At 47.3% G+C, this 17,900-nt stretch overlaps 5 protein-coding genes across 5 annotated transcripts; 2 read left to right on the top strand and 3 right to left on the bottom strand.

The window, feature by feature from the left end:
- Positions 1 to 72: 72 nt before the first annotated feature.
- F5891DRAFT_1050036 (Misato segment II tubulin-like domain-containing protein) lies at positions 73 to 2,316 on the bottom strand. Its single transcript, XM_041362433.1, has 11 exons — positions 2,140 to 2,316; positions 2,031 to 2,076; positions 1,908 to 1,977; positions 1,620 to 1,857; positions 1,512 to 1,571; positions 1,309 to 1,455; positions 1,119 to 1,259; positions 1,001 to 1,068; positions 783 to 948; positions 607 to 722; positions 73 to 553 (listed from the first exon to the last, which is right to left on the bottom strand). Exons 1-11 carry the CDS (start codon positions 2,290 to 2,292, stop codon positions 268 to 270), a joined length of 1,491 nt encoding a protein of 496 aa, XP_041222839.1. The 5' UTR covers positions 2,293 to 2,316; the 3' UTR covers positions 73 to 267.
- A 313-nt stretch (positions 2,317 to 2,629) lies between these two features.
- On the bottom strand, positions 2,630 to 6,546 carry F5891DRAFT_1280196 (CHAT domain-containing protein). Its single transcript, XM_041370398.1, has 5 exons — positions 6,263 to 6,546; positions 6,054 to 6,204; positions 5,859 to 5,998; positions 5,706 to 5,803; positions 2,630 to 5,650 (listed from the first exon to the last, which is right to left on the bottom strand). The coding sequence occupies exons 1-5, from the start codon at positions 6,300 to 6,302 to the stop codon at positions 2,693 to 2,695; spliced, it is 3,387 nt and encodes a 1,128-aa protein (XP_041222838.1). The 5' UTR covers positions 6,303 to 6,546; the 3' UTR covers positions 2,630 to 2,692.
- Positions 6,547 to 7,654: 1,108 nt separating this feature from the next.
- On the bottom strand, positions 7,655 to 8,457 carry F5891DRAFT_982854 (uncharacterized protein; the record flags this gene model as incomplete). Its single annotated transcript, XM_041377262.1, has 3 exons — positions 7,655 to 8,086; positions 8,139 to 8,264; positions 8,317 to 8,457. The coding sequence occupies 3 exons, from the start codon at positions 8,455 to 8,457 to the stop codon at positions 7,655 to 7,657; spliced, it is 699 nt and encodes a 232-aa protein (XP_041222837.1).
- A 410-nt stretch (positions 8,458 to 8,867) lies between these two features.
- Positions 8,868 to 13,470, top strand: F5891DRAFT_982853 (uncharacterized protein; the record flags this gene model as incomplete). Its single annotated transcript, XM_041377261.1, has 13 exons — positions 8,868 to 9,192; positions 9,243 to 9,322; positions 9,374 to 9,607; positions 9,660 to 9,959; positions 10,007 to 10,112; positions 10,172 to 10,439; positions 10,486 to 10,702; positions 10,753 to 11,056; positions 11,107 to 11,465; positions 11,527 to 11,932; positions 11,979 to 12,157; positions 12,236 to 12,397; positions 12,448 to 13,470. 13 exons carry the CDS (start codon positions 8,868 to 8,870, stop codon positions 13,468 to 13,470), a joined length of 3,963 nt encoding a protein of 1,320 aa, XP_041222836.1.
- Positions 13,471 to 13,888: 418 nt separating this feature from the next.
- F5891DRAFT_1192209 (uncharacterized protein) lies at positions 13,889 to 15,921 on the top strand (the record flags this gene model as incomplete). Its single annotated transcript, XM_041367573.1, has 7 exons — positions 13,889 to 14,512; positions 14,561 to 14,680; positions 14,732 to 14,815; positions 14,865 to 14,996; positions 15,049 to 15,156; positions 15,206 to 15,744; positions 15,795 to 15,921. The coding sequence occupies 7 exons, from the start codon at positions 13,889 to 13,891 to the stop codon at positions 15,919 to 15,921; spliced, it is 1,734 nt and encodes a 577-aa protein (XP_041222835.1).
- Between the last annotated feature and the right edge of the window lie 1,979 nt (positions 15,922 to 17,900).

Raw genomic sequence — 17,900 nt, 5'->3', positions numbered from 1 at the left:
CGCTCGTAGTACTCGTGCATCGAGGTCACGCAATGGACTCGCGACTCTGCAAGACGCAAACGGGATCTGAGGGTAAAATAACCTTTGTTTCTCTGGGTGAATCGGACCAATTGAGATACGAATAGGGTGCTCCATTGCTGAGATTTGAGAATTCGTTCAACACCTACCCTGTATTTGGTTGCTCTTTAAGTATTTATGCATAATCCTATGCCACTTGTTTCGGGTTGCTGCAGAGTACTTTCTCGAATAAGATGATGGTTTTCATTATCAGCCATTCCCTTCATCCATCCTGTCATTCCCGTACCCATCGACGATCTCCCACAACGCACTAGCAAGCTCTTTCACGTCGTCATTCTCGAGGCCCATGCTCATGAGCACACCATCACTCCTTCTCATCCTTGCAGTCTGTTCCACAAACCTAGCATACCCCATAAGCGGAATCGATGTAGAAGGTGCTGTGACGAGCGATGAAGCCATCCTAATCGATGTTGGTCTAGTGTGCCGGAATATGGACGGAAATGATGTCGGCACGGGATAAGCAGGTGCATGGATGCTAACCCCATGACATGAATGAGTTCGGATGTATGTCATACGATTGAGCCGTACCTGGAATCCAGAGGTTCCTGTAGCGATGATATGTCACACCATGCATCGAATGCTGCCAGATCTTGATCCTGCAACCCTCGAGTTACGTTTCGTCTCGCAAAAACTGCGCGCTCGTCCTATAATTACTTATTACTTCATCATGGTTCGTGCGATCAAGGCGTCAACATGATCCTTACCTTATTTGACAAACCAGTCGAGAAGTTGCAGTACATATTGGCGAACGTTCCCTCAGTCGCAGAAAAAGGTAGGGGGACTATGCCACCCAGTTGTCCCAATCGAGAACATTTTCGCCAGTTCAAGTGGTCAGCGATCATTGCGATGTCCTCCCGACTGCCTTTAAGTCTGTGGAATCAGTTGATGATATGTTCATTGCCTGTCAATGAGAATAGCATGCCTTAGTGGCAGCGTGGCAGTCTCTACCAGCGACGAGATGACTCCGGACGTATGATACAAGCTGTTTTTCTGCAACGTTCAGTCAGGAAAGTATATGTAGAGTTTTGCAGTAGACAAACATTATAGGAAAGTCCCTGCGATAGGTTACTTTCCAACGCAGACCATCGGGACGGATTTAGTATTGGGAAAGAGATATCCGAAAGCTGATCCAAGCTTTGCAAGCATAATGCGTCGTTTATAATTCTCTTGGTGTCGAGAAACTGCTTTCAAACGTTTGTGTGGCATCTACGTGGAGGCGCATACACTCACATTGTCAATGCCAGCATGATTTGGGTCTGCGCCCGAAAGGAAACTAAAGTTTAGCGTAGAAGCTTTGAGAAACTCGTCGCGGAAGGAAGTCAGGAAAGCATGCGAAAAGCCCCCGAAAGAGGGTGTATCATGCATCATTTGCAAGCCCTGCAGTGGGAGGTTGACTTAGCGGAGGGCTGGAAATGGCATGAAAAAGAGCCTACCTGGAAGTTATCACAGTTCTCGACGAGCAGACGAAACGCCCCTTCCATAAGCTCTGTATCCTGGAGAAGTGTTAGAAATACCACAAAATGGGGAGAAAAAGAATGTACCTCGTTATATCGCTGGAAGAGATCTTGACCGACACTCCACCCAGCCTGGATATTTTCCAGTGCGTCAGGGATGGCCTGTATGGATTTTCGATCAAAGAATACGCGACTATAATCTGACCAGTATCTGATATTTGGATCTGTGCGTTCCAAATTGCCTTCTTCTAGTTCGCCTTCAAGACGAGCGTGATATTCGCTTTGAGGGATCGGATCTTGTGTCTCGCAAACGACCCTTCCTTGCCTGCAAAGTATCAGTTCGTATGACAAGCATCTGTTACGATCAACACTCACCAGGTCGTATCAAGTGAAGCATCGGTAGCTGTATCAGCTTGGCTTGTTTTTGCGAGTGTCCCGAAGTTTGCTGCTCAGATGCAGCTCAGACGATAGGATATCAATGCGCCAACGAAGGCATACACTTCTGGTCGAATGTCAACAGGCGTGGACAAAGAGTTGGTTGATTCTTAAGAGATGCAACGGTAGCTCACATTAAGTAGAGGACCTCACTTGGAAATGGTACACGTACCTGAGGACTTCGTCCCTCTTCGAACGAAAGGTCGTGGTTTACGATAGGTTCATCGTCATCTTCGTAGGTGAAATAGCTCTCCTGCGTATTCCAAAAATGTGTTCCTACGTAGTTTGCAAATGAGCCTGCTTGGATGTAGATGATTTCTCTCATAGCGTGAAGGTATTTTGAAACACGCTCGATCGGAAATCTATGCCGTCATGAAATGTTCCCACACTAGTGGGATAGTGCGCAGAACAAGCGCAGAATACTTACGAGGGCCTGCAAGGCCCAGGTCATGTTGGTCCAAGCTAGCTAGGCGGCCGAGTCAGTCGCAATAATGTCCGCCTATAACCTGCTTTTGCGCTCTTCAGACGAACAGTGTTATCTGTAAATAAGTCGAGTACACAAGAATTTTATTGAACATCCTAGTCGACGGAAAGACGACGAGGTATACGAAAATAAGGTAGTTAGAGCTCAAGAATATGATATTACTTAGAGTCATTTTCACAACAGATCGCAGATAAACAGCTTGTAAATGTGTACCAGACGACATCAGTACAAGGTAGTGGAACTACACACCAATATGAACGAAAACCATCCTCTGCTCCAGCGGCACTGTTGTCTTCACAGCGTGCGTAGCACGGTTCAGTGCCCAGGCCGCCTTCGTACAATCCATCGCACCTCCATCCTTCAAATCTGGGAACATGTTCTCATAGAAAGCTTTGACGACATGTTGTGCGACAGAGTCGTCGACCTGCCACAGCGTCCCAATGACGCTCTTAAACCCCGAAAACTGGAGACCAGCTGCGAGGTGGATCACTTCGTCGGGAGTCTCCTCATCCCCAACGGCGGTGTGACACGCTGATAAGAACGCGAACTCGGCTTGCGGAATATCTCTCTCCATGATATCGAGCAGCGTCAGATCTTCGTCTTTCATGATGAAATGTGAATTGTAAGGTTGCTTTGGGTCCTGCTTTCCATGACAAGCTAGGTGTACCCAGGTGTTCTCCTGCAAAGCTTCGAGCGCACCTGCTCGTGTGGCTGCGTCCCCAGAAATAGTCGTGTGTTTGGCCGTCGCAGGGACGAGCTTATGGACGAGCTCGAGCTCGCTGTCGACAGCCAAGAGCGCCTTGCCTTTCCCTGCACCCGGTTGACCCTGCCCGATTGTCACGAAGGATGAAGTGACGCGCTTCTTCATCGTCTGTCTGGATCTGACCAGAGCCGAAAGTGTGGGCGTATAAGAGCAGATATAGAGATCCTCCAGGCATGGCTCCCTAGAGCCATCTGGGTTGGTTCGAAACGGGTGAGCTGCGTGGAGAGGAATAGATGTGAAGGCTGCAGTTGGACACAGCCAGATACGACAGTATTTTAGTTTCAGATTATGCTGGAGGATGTTGACGATGGGTAGCATGATCTCGTCCCATACTGTCCGCAAGAGGACTATTAGGTCGTTTCGCGGCACTTTGGGGCCAAGGGTAGATGCGTGTCGTATTGCCCTAGCGAAACGATCTTTGAGATTTGTCAGATCTGCGAGAGTGACAGACGGCAAGGGAACATGATGGGGGTCTCCTGACGTCGGAACAATGATGGCGCTGCATGAGTATTGACTCGCAATGAGGATGATGACTGGGCCCTGGCGGGCTGCCGCTTGCAGGTCTGCATACAAAGGCGGGAGCAGGAACCGCGAGAACTCCCGAAGATCACGTATCTTAGCTATGGCAGCTTCCCATTGCCTCGTGATTCTCCTATACTCTGTTGCTGCCCGATCGGCAGCAGCGCTGTCAGTGATGGTTGCAGAACTCTTGGCCGCACTGGAAACGAGCTGGCTTAGCTCCAAATATTTATGCGCCAGTGTCGGATTTGCTGACTCAAGGTCTTCAACCGGAGTCCTGAGTCGGGAGGCCAGCGACCACTGCTGGCCACGGCCCTGCTCCACAAGTTCAACTGCATGTGGTAGATTGTCACAGCGGATGGCACATGATGCTGCATCTGCTGGGAGTGTTCTGGCGCGATGAAATGCAGAAGCAGCTTCGCGCCGTGAAGTTGCCGAAGACCGTGTTGCCAAATGAGCATCCAGAAGCTCAAAAAATGTCGAGTAGGCTTCCAGCGCGGATCCATGACCATGCTGCTCCGCTGTAATGGTCCAATAAAATGCGTCAGCGGTGCGTTGTGGGAACCCTTGAGTAGAATGTCTTGATGCGAGTCTGAAGTTCTCCACTGCAAGAGACAAATCAGCAGGGTCGTGTAGAATCCGATAACGAGACAAATAGGCCTCCTGCAGGCACATGTAGCTGAAGTACCTGTCAGGGTGCAGTGAAGACAGAGCTGCCAATGATTCTTGGCAAAGAGCAATGGCCTCCTCCACATCTTCATTCTCCCGAGTTAGCATGAAACGAAAGCAGAGTGCCGAGCTCGAATTGAAAAGAGTTATATAACGATCTGGAAGGTCAAGCCCCATTAACCGAAGGGATTCACGATATAAATAAATGGCCTCGTTAAGATCCTCTCTGACTTGCGAGTTGTTATATCTGGTTTGGAGCGCGATGGCAAGGTTGTTAAGCGTGGTATGATATTGTGGATGCTCAGGTGGGTGCAACGTCAGGGCCTCGCGATAGAGGCTGATAGCTCGGGTCACATCTTCAATGTCGCTGTATTTGTTGAAACGGTTGATGAGGGCGGTCCCTAGGTTGTCCAATAAGCAATTACGAGATTCGTGCCCAACAGGGCACAGATGCAGCCCTTCTTCGTACAATGATATGGCTTCATCAAGGTCATTAGGTTTGCCTTGGTGACTGAAGCGGGATACGAGTAACATGGCCAAGTTGTTCAGGTGAGTATCACGGTCAGCATGTCCCTCGGGAGCAAGAGCCACAGCTTTACGACTAAGCTGAATGCCCATGTCAAGATCATCGATGCTGCCGTGCGCATCAAAGCGTGCTTGAAGTGCTTCTGCAAGCTCGTGGAGGGTTCTGGGACAAAGTTGATGGTCCAGAGGACAGAGCTCGAGGACGACTCTTCGAAGGTGGATGCCTTCATCGGATCCGTCTGTTGGAAGTTCGTTGCATCTGCTGATCACATAATCAACACCATTTTTCCCTGTTGCGATGCCACGAAGGTAGGTGCCCTCTGGACAGAGAGGCAGTAGCTCACGATAGAGTTGGGCGGCTTCGCAGATGTCGACATCAGTACTTTTCCTGGAGTGGCGCCAAGTCAGCGCTTCGGTGAGATTATATAGGGATAAGGGATAATCGGGATGGTGCTGCGGACACAATGCAAGCGCGTCGCGGAAGAGGGAAGTGGTAGTATCAATGTCTTCAACATCATTTTGGATATAGCCCTTAAGGCGAACCCACGCGAGGTTCGTGAGAGCTGTTGCGCGGTCTGGATGCCCAACCGGACAATGGTTCAAAACCAACTGAAAATGCTCCATAGCATCGTTCAAGTGAGAGACATTCTCGCTTTTCACGTATGACGCAAACTGTGCGTGGCCCGCATCTGCGTCTCGAGCAATCTCGCAGTCTACGAGGGACTATAGTTGGCGTTCCGTCAGCAAAGCTAACAGGACAGAGTCTGGGGTCGCTCACATCAAACGGTGCGCCATTTTGATCGTCCCAAACATGTACAACAGCAACCTTCAGTGTGATGGAAGGTTGAACGTCGCGCACGGCCGGGAAGGATATATCTACGAGATCTTAGCATATGTGCATGAATGAATTAATGGGAACAGAATTACTCACCAAATGGGTGATCTCTATGATCGAGTAGCTCATCCCACGACATTTGAATTTCCCCGATGACCTCTCCACCGCCTAGCATTCGACGCAGCTCATAGGACGCCCTGATCTCTATTGACAATGCAGGCGAGGTATTTGATGGTCTATAAGCCAATGATCAGTTCTTGCATCACGTCAAAAGATCTCCATGGACTTTACAGAGTTACAGTATTCCCCCACGCTACCAATTCATCAGATGATAAGACACTGATGGCCGATTTCCAGCGTCTCCTCGAGTCGACATTGATGGACACGTAAATTCCAGCGGGAATGCGCCAGGAGGGGACTCGAAGATTCTTTCCGCTGATGACTGTAGATAGACTGTGAGGATCATGAAACAGATACGAAGACAATATGGAGAGACTCGCCTTCAAGTCTGATATATCGGCTTTCTGAGCTACCAGGCATGATGTTGCGATGGAGCAAGATGACGAGGATCGATGATGGGTAGAGTGGTGGACGGGATGAATGGGAAGGGAAGATGGGGGTGATGATATGGTGACTGCGGATAGAGTTCGGCTCAGCGGGAGATTGACGCTCAGGCTTCAGGTCATGCTGCACGTGTATTTCTATCACATCGGGGTGAACGATATTTAAAAGAGGTTTATATGTTGTACAAAATGTGAAGACAATATTTAATATTTAAACTAACATAAAGATGGGTGCATGACTTCAAATTTTGGTGGTGTTTTGTGTGTAATCCAAAATATCAAATATTCACAACCATATTCCCACAGACAATATGTCAACAAACATAAGAAATATAATCAGATTTTTCATGTCTGCTTCAACTTAAAGTTCAATTTCCATGTAAAACTTTGGAGAAAATTTGAAGTTTTACAGATGACATGACATTAAAACTCGATTTAAATGTCAAGCTTTGGCAAAACTTCAAGTTTTCTCCAAAGTTTATGTAAGAAGCAAACTTTAAATTGAAGCAGACATGGAAAATCTGATTATATTTATTATATTTGTTGACATATTGTCTGTGGGAATATGGTCGTGAATATTTGATATTTTGGATGACACACAAAACACCACCAAAATTTGAAGTCGTGCACCCATCTTTATGTTAGTTTAAATATCAAATATTGTTTTCACATTTTGTACAACATATAAACCTCTTTTAAATATCGTTCACCCCGATGTGAGATAAGCATCTTTATAAATTCTCATAATTACAATATTTAACACCGAAATATGCTCAGGCTACACTACCAACTGCCGCTTTGGGCGAAACCGAGCTAACGAGAAAATGATTTAGTGCTCCTGGGAACCAGCTGGTTTGTATTTGTGGTGGGTGTTTGTGTGATAAATAAAAAAATCATCGAGTAAAGGCGCAAATCCGGAGGTCTATCAGAGAATTTTGCCCAATCTCTTACAAAGGTGGTAATAGGCTGTGTGTGTATGAGTCACAGGCTGTACAAATGTCGCGCTGTGAACATCTGAGGGAGATTAAAATAAGGTATGTGGTTGAGATCTGGCGTGAGACATAGCACAGACATCTGCCAGATATCCTACAGATATCTGAGCGCTATCTTTCTGTCTATGATTTAATCACACAATTCCATGCCTGCAATGGCCAGGTTGTTCAAGCTTGCAAGTTCTCTATATCCCTGCGGCCATTAACCGTCACATCGCATAAAATACAATTGGCATTTGAGACGCATAACATGACAAGTGAGAGCACAACAATGATAAGGTATGTACTTCTGTACATCTAACCTGCTTTAAAAAACATCTGGATCGCTGTAACGAGTTTAGTCGGCAGAAATGAGGGGATAAGGATAGAACAGGGCTGCATCCCTACAAAATGCCTCCCATATCTCCCCCAAGTTATCGGCATCATCCAAGTCGATCGCCAAAGTCTCCTGGCCAATCGTGGTGCTACTATGACCCGACGTCTCCAACCATTGTTCAATGAATGCGCCTTCTAATGGTACGCGGGGATTCCACAATGGCCACGTTCCTCTTGGGAAGAAGGGAAACGCGGCAACGAATGCCAGCCAGAATGCATCCCGTCCCCACATCCACTGTGGCAACTTAGTATCGAGTTGCACGAGCCACTTCTCAATTTCTTTTGATAGCTTCTCCCAATCACTTCGATTTCTGTAGTCGAACATTGATGGAAGGGGGAAGAACGGGATAAGGATTTCATCGTGAGAGGGAATGCATTCAATGCTATCGGAAAACTTAAAGCGCAGTGTAAGTTTCAGCACGTCAGACGCAGCAAAGTTTGCTCACATTGGACTCGCTTTCAGTAATATTGCATCGCCACTGGTCTATCGCTGGCGACATGGACATAGCTTTGACAAAAGGCATGGCAAAACATCCATATTCCTCAGCAATTGAGACTGATATCTCGATAGGCTGCGAAAGAATGTAAGTAAGTCTTGCAAATTGCACGAGGCAGTTAACATACTATGTTCTGTTCTATCAGATGCTTTGGAAGGGTACCGGCAAATTTGATAGTGAAAAATAACGGCTTGAGCGTAGCGTCATCCATGTTTTGGCTTTGGACATCAGGATAGACAGTTGCGATATTGGTGAGCACTCCAGGCATTGTTATCTTGTGCGCAAGCGCTTGACAGAAATTCAGAGTGTGGGATTTTGGACTTGGAGTTCTTGCGCATCTGCATGCCACGTGACTCGCCACCTCTCCCACTCACATTTCGACGCATTCAAGATCCAGATTCAAGACTCGAATCAGTCATGAAGCATGATCTCGTCGACGGCACAAGTACGTTATATACCTTGTCTGTGTCTGGTGATAATATAACATTTCTTACAGTTTTCCAATTCTGCAATGATGCGCAGAGCCGCATCATTTGCAAAGTATGCCCCAAGAAGAATGGTGTGCACTGTACCATGGAACTTCGCTTTATCCAGAAGCACATCCTATCCGAAATGCACTCACGTCACACCAAAAAATTCAAGAACGGTCAAGCATCAAAAATTCATACTGTTTTCAAGATGGACTTGCGGCAGCCTCAACAATGCAGGATGGACTTGGATGTGGAGGTCGAATCGTTCGGAATGGATGGTGATAATGGCCTGATGGATCTTGACTCGTACAGCATGCCCGAGGCTGACTTGGAGGTCCCACTCTCTGAGCACTTATCCAATATCATTGGAAGTCGGACGTATGAGTTCAACGAACACTTCACCGATCTATTTGCCGAACTGCAAGAAAATCTTGCCTCTGGTGAAATCCCCTTCTCGACACCACTTGCGCCTATCAACAAGGAGGATGAGTTATGTGACTATAACGCACCTGACTTTGGGATCAATATTTTCGGTGAGTGCATTCGAGTTGTCTCTTTGTTTTGTACCTAAATGTGTTCACAGACTATGAACCTCCAGCAAAAAAGTACGCTCTTAAAGATATCATTCCTGATAATCCCACTTACCCCTGGCCATCACAAGCGGTGAGTACACTCGCCGTTATCAGTTATGCAACACATGCTTACAATCTTAAGGATTTTGTGACATCGCTTCTGTTCAGCTCTCCGCGCCTGCCGTTTTCTGATGCCCAGAAGAAAGCGGTACTCAATTGGGCAAGAGAGCTCGGCGCTCAAAATGTACCCTCACTTGATGCGACCAAGAAGTGTCAACTGTTCATTGAAGATCTTGTTGGTCAGCCAACCGAGAAAGTCACTGCCCGGTCAGGGAATATATTCTACCTGAATGATATTGCGAATGCAATTGCAAAGGTTCGTCTATTGCCGCTTCGAGTTAGAGTGCTGTATGTATGTTATTATCCAGGACTATGCAAATCCGCTTACGCATTTCGCAATGCAAGATTATCCAGAAGATGGTGGAAAGGGGATGACGCAGGTCTTCAACGGCACAAAAATGTTACTCGACCTTCCATCACCTCCCGCAGTTCGAGTGGACGGGACGATATATTTTGTCAATGAGCTGTTGAAGGACTCTTCGGGAGCTTACTTTATCCCAGAACGGTTTTTCCTTGGCTCTCCGTCTGTTGAGGGTGGTGTTGAAGGTTCTGAACAATCCGACGGCAAAATCCTCTATGCGCTCGGTCGCGCTGCTGAACCAACTGATGTGAGTGAGCTTCGTTGTGTTTTGTACAATTTTAAACGGTTTGATAGGCAGGATTCATTATTAACGACGAACAGGAAATCATCCCAACTCCGATATTTGCACAGTCATATGAAGATCTTTCATTAACGAATGAGCTTGACTGTGGACTCACTGGTGCGTTAGACTTTGGTCGTCTTTTTCAGTGGATGTGAACTTATGTATGTATGCAACAGCGTCATCTGCTAAATACGGGTCACTCGGTCCCAATCCATTGCGCGAAAAGGCGAAGGGCCGAATGGTATATGCAGTTCCTTTGATAATCTTTATGGACGATGTTTCGGGAAACATTTCGAAGCAATGGAACAAACATCACGCCATTTACATGTCGAACGCAAATCTACCCCGCGAAATGCTCGAGAAGGAGTTCTTTGTGCGATTCGTCTCGTCGTCACCGCATGCCGCTCCAATGGAACTAATGCGCGGGATGAAAGATTCTCTTCGGTATGTTTCTCTGGACTTATTCTGTATTTCTCTTGAGTTTTTGCAGTAAGGCAGCAGAGTCTGGCATTGTTACGTGGGACTGTAGAGATGAGGAGGAGGTCATGCTTATTCCGTCTGGACTGTTTCTTGCTGGCGACAATCCTATGCAAGCTGAGGAATACAGTCATGCAGGTCTCAATTGCAACTATTTCTGCAGGACGTGTGATGTTGGGGGCACGAAAGAATATAAGGCATCTGAAGAAGGTTATAACAGTATATTCAAGGTGCGAATATATCACAGCGTCTTTCACCTGATCTAATCTTGCACTCATAGTCAGGTAATTTACGAACACCCGAAAAGACCACTGAAGACATTCAACATCAATTTGAAGCTGCAATGAAATCGGGTGCCACGACAAAAGTGCAGAGTGCTGTTTCCTCCACAGGCGTTCGTGACAGCGCCTCGGCGTCCATCCTCGAGTCTCTTGTAGAACTCGGAAAGAAACTTCGTAAACGAGGGGCGGGCTTACCAGCAACAGCCGAAAGCGAAGTCACCGCAATGCTCGAAAAGGAGTTTGAGGAATTGCTACAAGGTGCCACACTCAATGACACAATGAATCCGCTGCTTGGGATGAATGGTAAGCTCGAATGATGGTGTTTGTGCCGCACTCACGATGTTGTCCCACAGGGATCAACATGCACTTGGATACACCGACTGAAATCCTGCATACAATATTGTTGGGTGTGGTGAAGTACTTTTGGGGTCAGAGCATTTTTCTCCTCGAGAAAGTGAAGTTTCTGCACATCTTTCAGAGCCGCCTCGAGTCTGTTGACAAAGACGGACTGAACGCACCCTCTCTCAATGCGGACTACATATGTCACTATAAAGGCAGTTTGATAGGCAAACATTTTAAGAGCCTGGCCCAAGTTATGCCCTTCCTGGTGTACGACCTCGTCCCTCAGACAGTTGTCAATGGTTGGTCCGTCATCGGAGAACTTGTCGCGCTTGTTTGGCACACGACGATACCGGATACCGAAGAATATCTTGTGAGTTCACACTGCTGAAGTGTTGAAACATGTTGTAGACTGATTGATCTTTTGTAATTAGGCAAGGTTATCCCGAACGATCGAGGACTTTCTTAACATCACAGCGCAATGTGCTCCGAGCATTCTTATCAGCAAGCCCAAGTTTCACTTCTTAATTCATCTTCCAGCTTTCATCCGTCATTTCGGACCCGCAATCATATTCTCCACCGAGAGATATGAATCGTTTAATCACGTTTTCCGACTGTCATGCATTCACAGTAATCGCCGTGCGCCCAGCAGGGATACTTGTCGACTCTTCGCATACCAAGACATCGTGAAACACGTGGCCACTGGTGGATATTGGTTTGACTGCAATGTCAAGAAATGGGTTCGCGGAGGAGCGCAGGTGCTATGTTATATCAACGAACGCCCAGAACAGGCCCACCTGCTTGGTATATCAAGTATCTTGTGCGAGCCTCCACTACCAGGTCAGTCAGGTAGCATACTGTTGTGCTTTTACTCAAGTGTACATAGGCACCGGAAGTCCTGATACTGTCATTGGCGCAAGTGGAAAAGCGCAACGAATGGACGAAGTACAATGGAAGCATACTCGTTGTGCGAAAATCCTCAAGACTTCTCGATCCGGCGTTTCCTACTACCACGGCAAATCACTAGTGACGAGTAAGGGAGATCAAGTCGACTTGAATGGCCACGTCATTTTCCGATGACCTGCGGATGGACAGGTAAATGATTTTGAGCCTCTCTGTAATCAATCATTGATGTGTGTGTAGATGCTTATTGGACGCATCCGCGAGATCCTTATATCACACGACATCGATAAAACCGTGGACCATGTCGCACTGCAAGTATTTTCATTCGGTCCTACATTACATCCTTCAGTCTTTCTACCATGTCTCGGCCTTACGAATGACGAAATAGTTTCAATGGCGTCAGTAAGTAACATATTCTGAAACTCAGAGCTATCTGTTGAAGATTCATACAGGATATCATTTGCTCCGTCAATCTTCAACACAACTGCATCGATTCCAAATGCGTAGACATGCGCCAGCAACATGTACTTCAAGAACGGATTCAAACCACACGAACGAAGCCTGTTGTTGACCATCAGCCTACTCCGCACTTCTTCCTCAATACCTACTCAATTCACAACTGTGATCATATCCGACTGGTCATACCTGAGGCGCTTCGCGAGTCGCCATTGAGGGTCACCAATCCGGCTGAGGTTCGGAATTTAGCTGTTCAGCAGATGAAAGATAAAAAGGCAGCAAAGAAATTAGGTGACAACGCTGGGCCTCAAGAAGGTGCGACCGCCGTGGAGGAAGGTGTCCGCAATGCAACTGCACCACTTCCCGCATTTGATCGCGCTCCCACCAAAAAGGCAGCCACCAAGCCAAGAAAGAATGCAAGCAGCGCCAGCACACGAGGCAGGAAGAAGACGACGCCATCAGATGTTGAGCAGCCCATTGCTGGGACCTCGAGACGCATGTCTCCACCCACTCAGCAGGGTCCAATGGTCCCATCCCACCAATCACTCATGCCGTCCCCACTGCAAGCCTCATATTACCCTCCGCCGCTGCCAATGGGACCTCCACTGCAAGCCCCACATCATCATCAGGCTCCTTTTCTGCCGTCATATCCCAATACAGGTCCTCGAGGAGTGCATGTGGCACCCCCACCCCTTATGCACCCTACTTACACAGTCGCATTCCCCCGCTCACAACCTCCTCTGGCAACACACCAACTCCCCACCTCTGCCGTTAACCCCACGCAAGCCGAGCTACCAGGTTTGCAGCCTCGCACTGCACACGCACATGCACAGATGTACCCGAACCACCAACAACAAGCCTGGATGGCTCAGGCTCGTGTACAGATGCACCCGGATCACCAACAGCAAGCCTGGACGGCTCAGGCTCATGTGCAAGCCATTCACACTCGCACACAGTCACAGACACAGCACCCACCCCATTTCTCAGACTATCTTATGCATCCCCGGGATGGGCACTAAGCCGCGAATCTTCTTGAGCCCCGACCGGTGAACAAGCGTGATGGAAACACCCTTGAAAAAACTTTTCAGCTGCCTGAACTGCTGGGAATCTTACCGGAGGTCCAGTGCGCGAACATCCCTCTGCTTGAGAACAGCAAGAGCGGCAGACTGAAAGCTGCCCTGCTTGGGGGATGTAATTGAGAATCCTCCAGGACGGGTTGAGAATCCTCCAGGATGGGGGGGATGTAATTGAGAATCCTCCAGGACGGGGGGATGTAATTGAGAATCCTCCAGGATGGGGGGGATGTAATTGAGAATCCTCCAGGACAGGAGGGATGTAGTTTAGAATTCTCCAGGACGGGTATACTACATATATACATTTTGTATTGCTTTAATGTTATCTTCCGAGTCTCCCTCAGGCTGTTTTGAGTGCTCAACCATGACTCAAGTTTGTATACAGCCGAACAAAACTTACGACACACTCGGAACGGAAAAGTGTGGTGATGTCCCTCAGTCTCCCTCACCCTCCCTCACCCAACCAACTCCCTGCTCGACGATATTGCTCCAACGGTTCCCCGTGAGGTCTGGAAGTTCTAACAACAAGACAGGCAGTTCACAGCCCAGAGGGCCTGGATCGACGAGCAGGCTGTTGTCACCAGCCATTGCCGGGGGACCCCGAGGGAGGAGTCTTTCTGCATCTTTTCAACGACCTTCTGGTTCCGGTACACCTAGGCCATCTGGAAGCAGGAATAGCAGTATCCGGCGAGAGCGCTCACCTCTGGGAACAATCCCATCAGTTCAACCAGGGAGTGGCCACTCAGCCTCTCACACTGTCGTTGATGGGCTTAGCGGTAGCGGTAGGGTCGTTTTGCAGACTCCATCTGAAGCATCTCTTGATGAGCATATCACAATTGGTGTGCGCCGCCGGAGAACAGACTCTGATGATGGCTTTGACATGACTCAGTCGCTATCACCCTCACAGGCGAAAAAGCTCAAGATGTATGCGAACCAAGTCGCTGAGGAGACTGGATGCCCACAGGAGGTTCTACACAAATTCATTGATGTCAGTGTTTCGAGATTACGATTGCACACTTTTGTTGACAACATTTAGGCCGGATCCATCTTTCACATGCTCATTGATTTGAAAGCCGCCTCATACAAGAGGAACGAGGATCAAGAAAAGGCCGCTCTCCTCGAGTTGAAAGAATTGATTGATTCCAAGGATTTCAAGGTCATTATTTGCCTTCTCAGAGGGCACCATGCTGACCAGATTGAAATGTAGTCGGCGCTTCAGAGTCGTTTAACAGCCTGTCTCCTGTCGCCAAACATTACCGCTTATGTCACCGACACGCACACAAACATCATGGTACCTTTTACACTGCCTCTTGCATGCACGGGAATTGACTTTAGAGCAGGAGTTTATCAAGAATCATCGTGAAGTGTTCAAATTGCCGGCTGCGCTGATTCAAGATGTCGAGCTTTTGGCACAGCTCTCGAAGATCGTCAGCGAATTGCTCTCATCTATTCGTGGCAACCTCAAGGCCAAGGTATATTTTTCATTAGTCCATACGAGCCATCATGACACTGACCATCTTTAAGTTGGTCGCATCGATCGCCAAACGCATGAGCATTATGGACACAGCTAAGTCACTCGCTCATGGAATAATTGAGGTGGAAGCTGGTCATTGGAATAGATACGCGTTTTTGGTATGTTTTAATTCTAATAAAAGTTATCAAGTGTTTAAAACGGGTCTAGCGGCGCTGCTTGAGAATCTTCTTGATCGGAGTCGGCGACTACAAAGCTATCCCACTTGAGGACCTTTACTCAACCTCGCTCGAACCTTCTCTTCATGCAGACCTCCGCGCCAAAATTACAATGGCACTCGATTGCGAAGCAGACATGGACGCAGATGAGGATGACCAGCAGCACGCAGAACGTGCTGAAGACGACATGGACCATACGAATGACAAAGGTTCCGAAGGAGAACTTGGCGTGAGCAACGAGGCTGATGATGATGGTAACCTTGGAGGGGGAGAGCACGCGATGGACAACGGAGAGGAGGAACAGAATCAGGATGAAGAAACCATCCAGCAAGAACCTGAAGGCAACGAGGACGACGATGCCGGTTCTGGATTCATCAAGGGAAAGAACGGCAAACCTCCCAAGTTCACCTCCGCAAAATTCTGGAATTATGTGGATTGCTCGCTCGAAGCTGTCCGCCAAGCTGCGAGGGAAGAGGCAGGACCAGATTATGCAAAGTCAGCTCGCGGCATATACGAAAACGCAGTACGAAAGTAAGTATATTGTCATTCCGCTGCGTGCACAATTGCTGATCATTCCATAGCATACTTGTTGAATACTTTCAAATGGACCTTGTCGAGTTTCCAGGGAGCATGGTCGTTCCTAAGCTCCTGAAAACAACTAGTCCCCAGTGGCAGACGACTATTCAGGACTCGTTGCTTTGGGGCTGAGTTCCCTAGTACTACGAAGCTTGTTCCGAAGCTCTTCGCGCCATGACCAGCACTATTCACTCCTTTGGTAAATAATTTCACGAGACCTTCCTTCACTTGCATTAAACACTATACATATCTACGCATTAATTATCATTGTGTCTACCCCGCCATTATTAATGCAATAGCGCTCAGCGTGCTCCATTTAAATCTTTTTATCTGATTGATTCCGAATGGCTGAGGTGTGTGCGAGATCAACCAAAATATATACTTCCTGTCTATGACACGAGACATCTGTGCGGCCTATGAAACCAGACATCTGTGCGACCTATGAAATCAGACATTTGTGTGACCCAACACATGGGATATCTGTGCGATATATGAAATGAAATATCTGCACAACATATGAAACGAGACCTCTGTGCAACCTATTGAAACCAGATATTAAAGATATTTTAGTCCAGTATAATGACTAGCTACGATTGTCGATGTTCCACCGAGGTCTCATAGATGTTGTCAGGTTCCTAGTAAAGATCTCTTAGATCACACATCCAGTGGCTCGCTCCGGCAAATTTTTAAATTGTCAGCAATTTCTGACGAGAAAACCCTTCAGAAAATATTATCAAAGGTTTGGCACATGGTACCCGATTTGGACATGTGTCAAAGGTCTGCGGCAGTTTGCAGTGTACAGTAATGGTACACAGAGCTAAATAAGAGGGAGTGGCAGGTGGGGGCAAGGAATAGGAAATAATGAACGAGAGTTTGAAGGATGCCTTGTCTAGGAATTGTAGTTAGACCTATCAAGGATGCCATGGCTTAGTGGTAGTGATGCTATGTATGTTGGGCCTAAATGTACAAAGTCATCCGTTCCATTCCGGCCATTGGCAAATTATAAATGGCCTATATCATGACACAATATGTTGTGTGATTAGTGTGATGTGTCACAGTAATTAGTTACATTTATTTTTGTCATTTTCGAGCACATTATTTCAGAGTAAAAATTCAGCGCAAATGTCACTGAAATTTCAGAGTAAAAATCGGAACTTTCAGCACCTCGATTTCAGCACCTTGTACTATGAATTTCATTACATTATCACCTGATTTTACCTACTGAATTTCATTGGATTTACTACCCACAGTGACGAAGTATTGAGGAAGCTGTGACCACTACTGGATTCACTCACCGCCGCCGAGAGATAACAGACTGAACCCTGCGGAAAAGGAATATCCATTATAGGTGGCACTGCATGGATATGTTGGCAGGTTCATAGTGTAGGGAAGCCTTGAAGGTGACAGGACCATACTTTGGTGGAGCTTCGACGAGAGGAAGGGGTTGTATTTGAGGCCAGGGTGGTGTCAATTGAACAAAGTGCAGAGTGACTGTCGAGTCAATGGTGAAAGAAACAGCGTGGAACCGTAAGATAGACGTGCAGAGGCACAAGGAATTCGAACTTGGGTGTCGAGACCGTGGTCCATCGAAGTGCAACGTGCCGGTATAATGCGGCATCCTGTTCTCACGGTGTTTCTTGGCACTTGCATATGATCCTTTTTTTTAGAATTTCAGACCCGGGTTCTGTTGATGATGGCAATCATTCTATAGATTCGGAGGGTACCCTATCAATACAGTCTCCAGGTATGTTATCAGTAAGCGGCAGGAAAAAGAGTGTCTGTGATGATTGCAGGGTATGTAGTCTACTTTGCGTATGTAATGTTCGTGATCACTTTCTGCTTTGCGAGGTGTTCGGGGGAACTCACGCCAATCAATACGTAGACTGGTGACCAGCCCGTCTATGAGGCAAGCCGTCGATAGACGGACTGGTAAATCTGGGTTTGAATTTGGATGTCGAGCAGATTCTCACAGTAACGTGATGTATAAGCCTTTTCGGGCATAACAAAACCATGTGAGCTTTTTGCTAAGCCCTTGCAAAGAGTCATTAAGTCCTTGTCTGCAGTCGACTTCGACAACAGAACATTAGCTGCTGGGCGGCATCGTTTGACGG

The sequence above is a fragment of the Suillus fuscotomentosus genome (assembly GCF_016647785.1).
Source record: "Suillus fuscotomentosus strain FC203 chromosome Unknown F5891scaffold_48, whole genome shotgun sequence".
In the NCBI taxonomy this organism is placed as follows: domain Eukaryota; kingdom Fungi; phylum Basidiomycota; class Agaricomycetes; order Boletales; family Suillaceae; genus Suillus; species Suillus fuscotomentosus.
The sequence above is the reverse complement of the archived record's forward strand: the minus strand, read 5'-3'. Positions and strand labels throughout refer to the sequence as shown.

Coding starts and splice junctions, on each gene's coding strand:
- F5891DRAFT_1050036 (XM_041362433.1), bottom strand. CDS start 2,292: ATGAGAGAAATCATCTACATCCAAGCAGGCTCATTTGCAAACTACGTA. Junction 1,858..1,907: donor GCTTCACTTGATACGACCTG/GTGAGTGTTGAT, acceptor GATACTTTGCAG/GCAAGGAAGGGTCGTTTGCG. Junction 1,260..1,308: donor ATCATGCTGGCATTGACAAT/GTGAGTGTATGC, acceptor GTTTGAAAGCAG/TTTCTCGACACCAAGAGAAT.
- F5891DRAFT_1280196 (XM_041370398.1), bottom strand. CDS start 6,302: ATGCCTGGTAGCTCAGAAAGCCGATATATCAGACTTGAAG. Junction 5,999..6,053: donor TGGGGGAATACTGTAACTCT/GTAAAGTCCATG, acceptor ATTGGCTTATAG/ACCATCAAATACCTCGCCTG. Junction 5,651..5,705: donor AAAATGGCGCACCGTTTGAT/GTGAGCGACCCC, acceptor CGCCAACTATAG/TCCCTCGTAGACTGCGAGAT.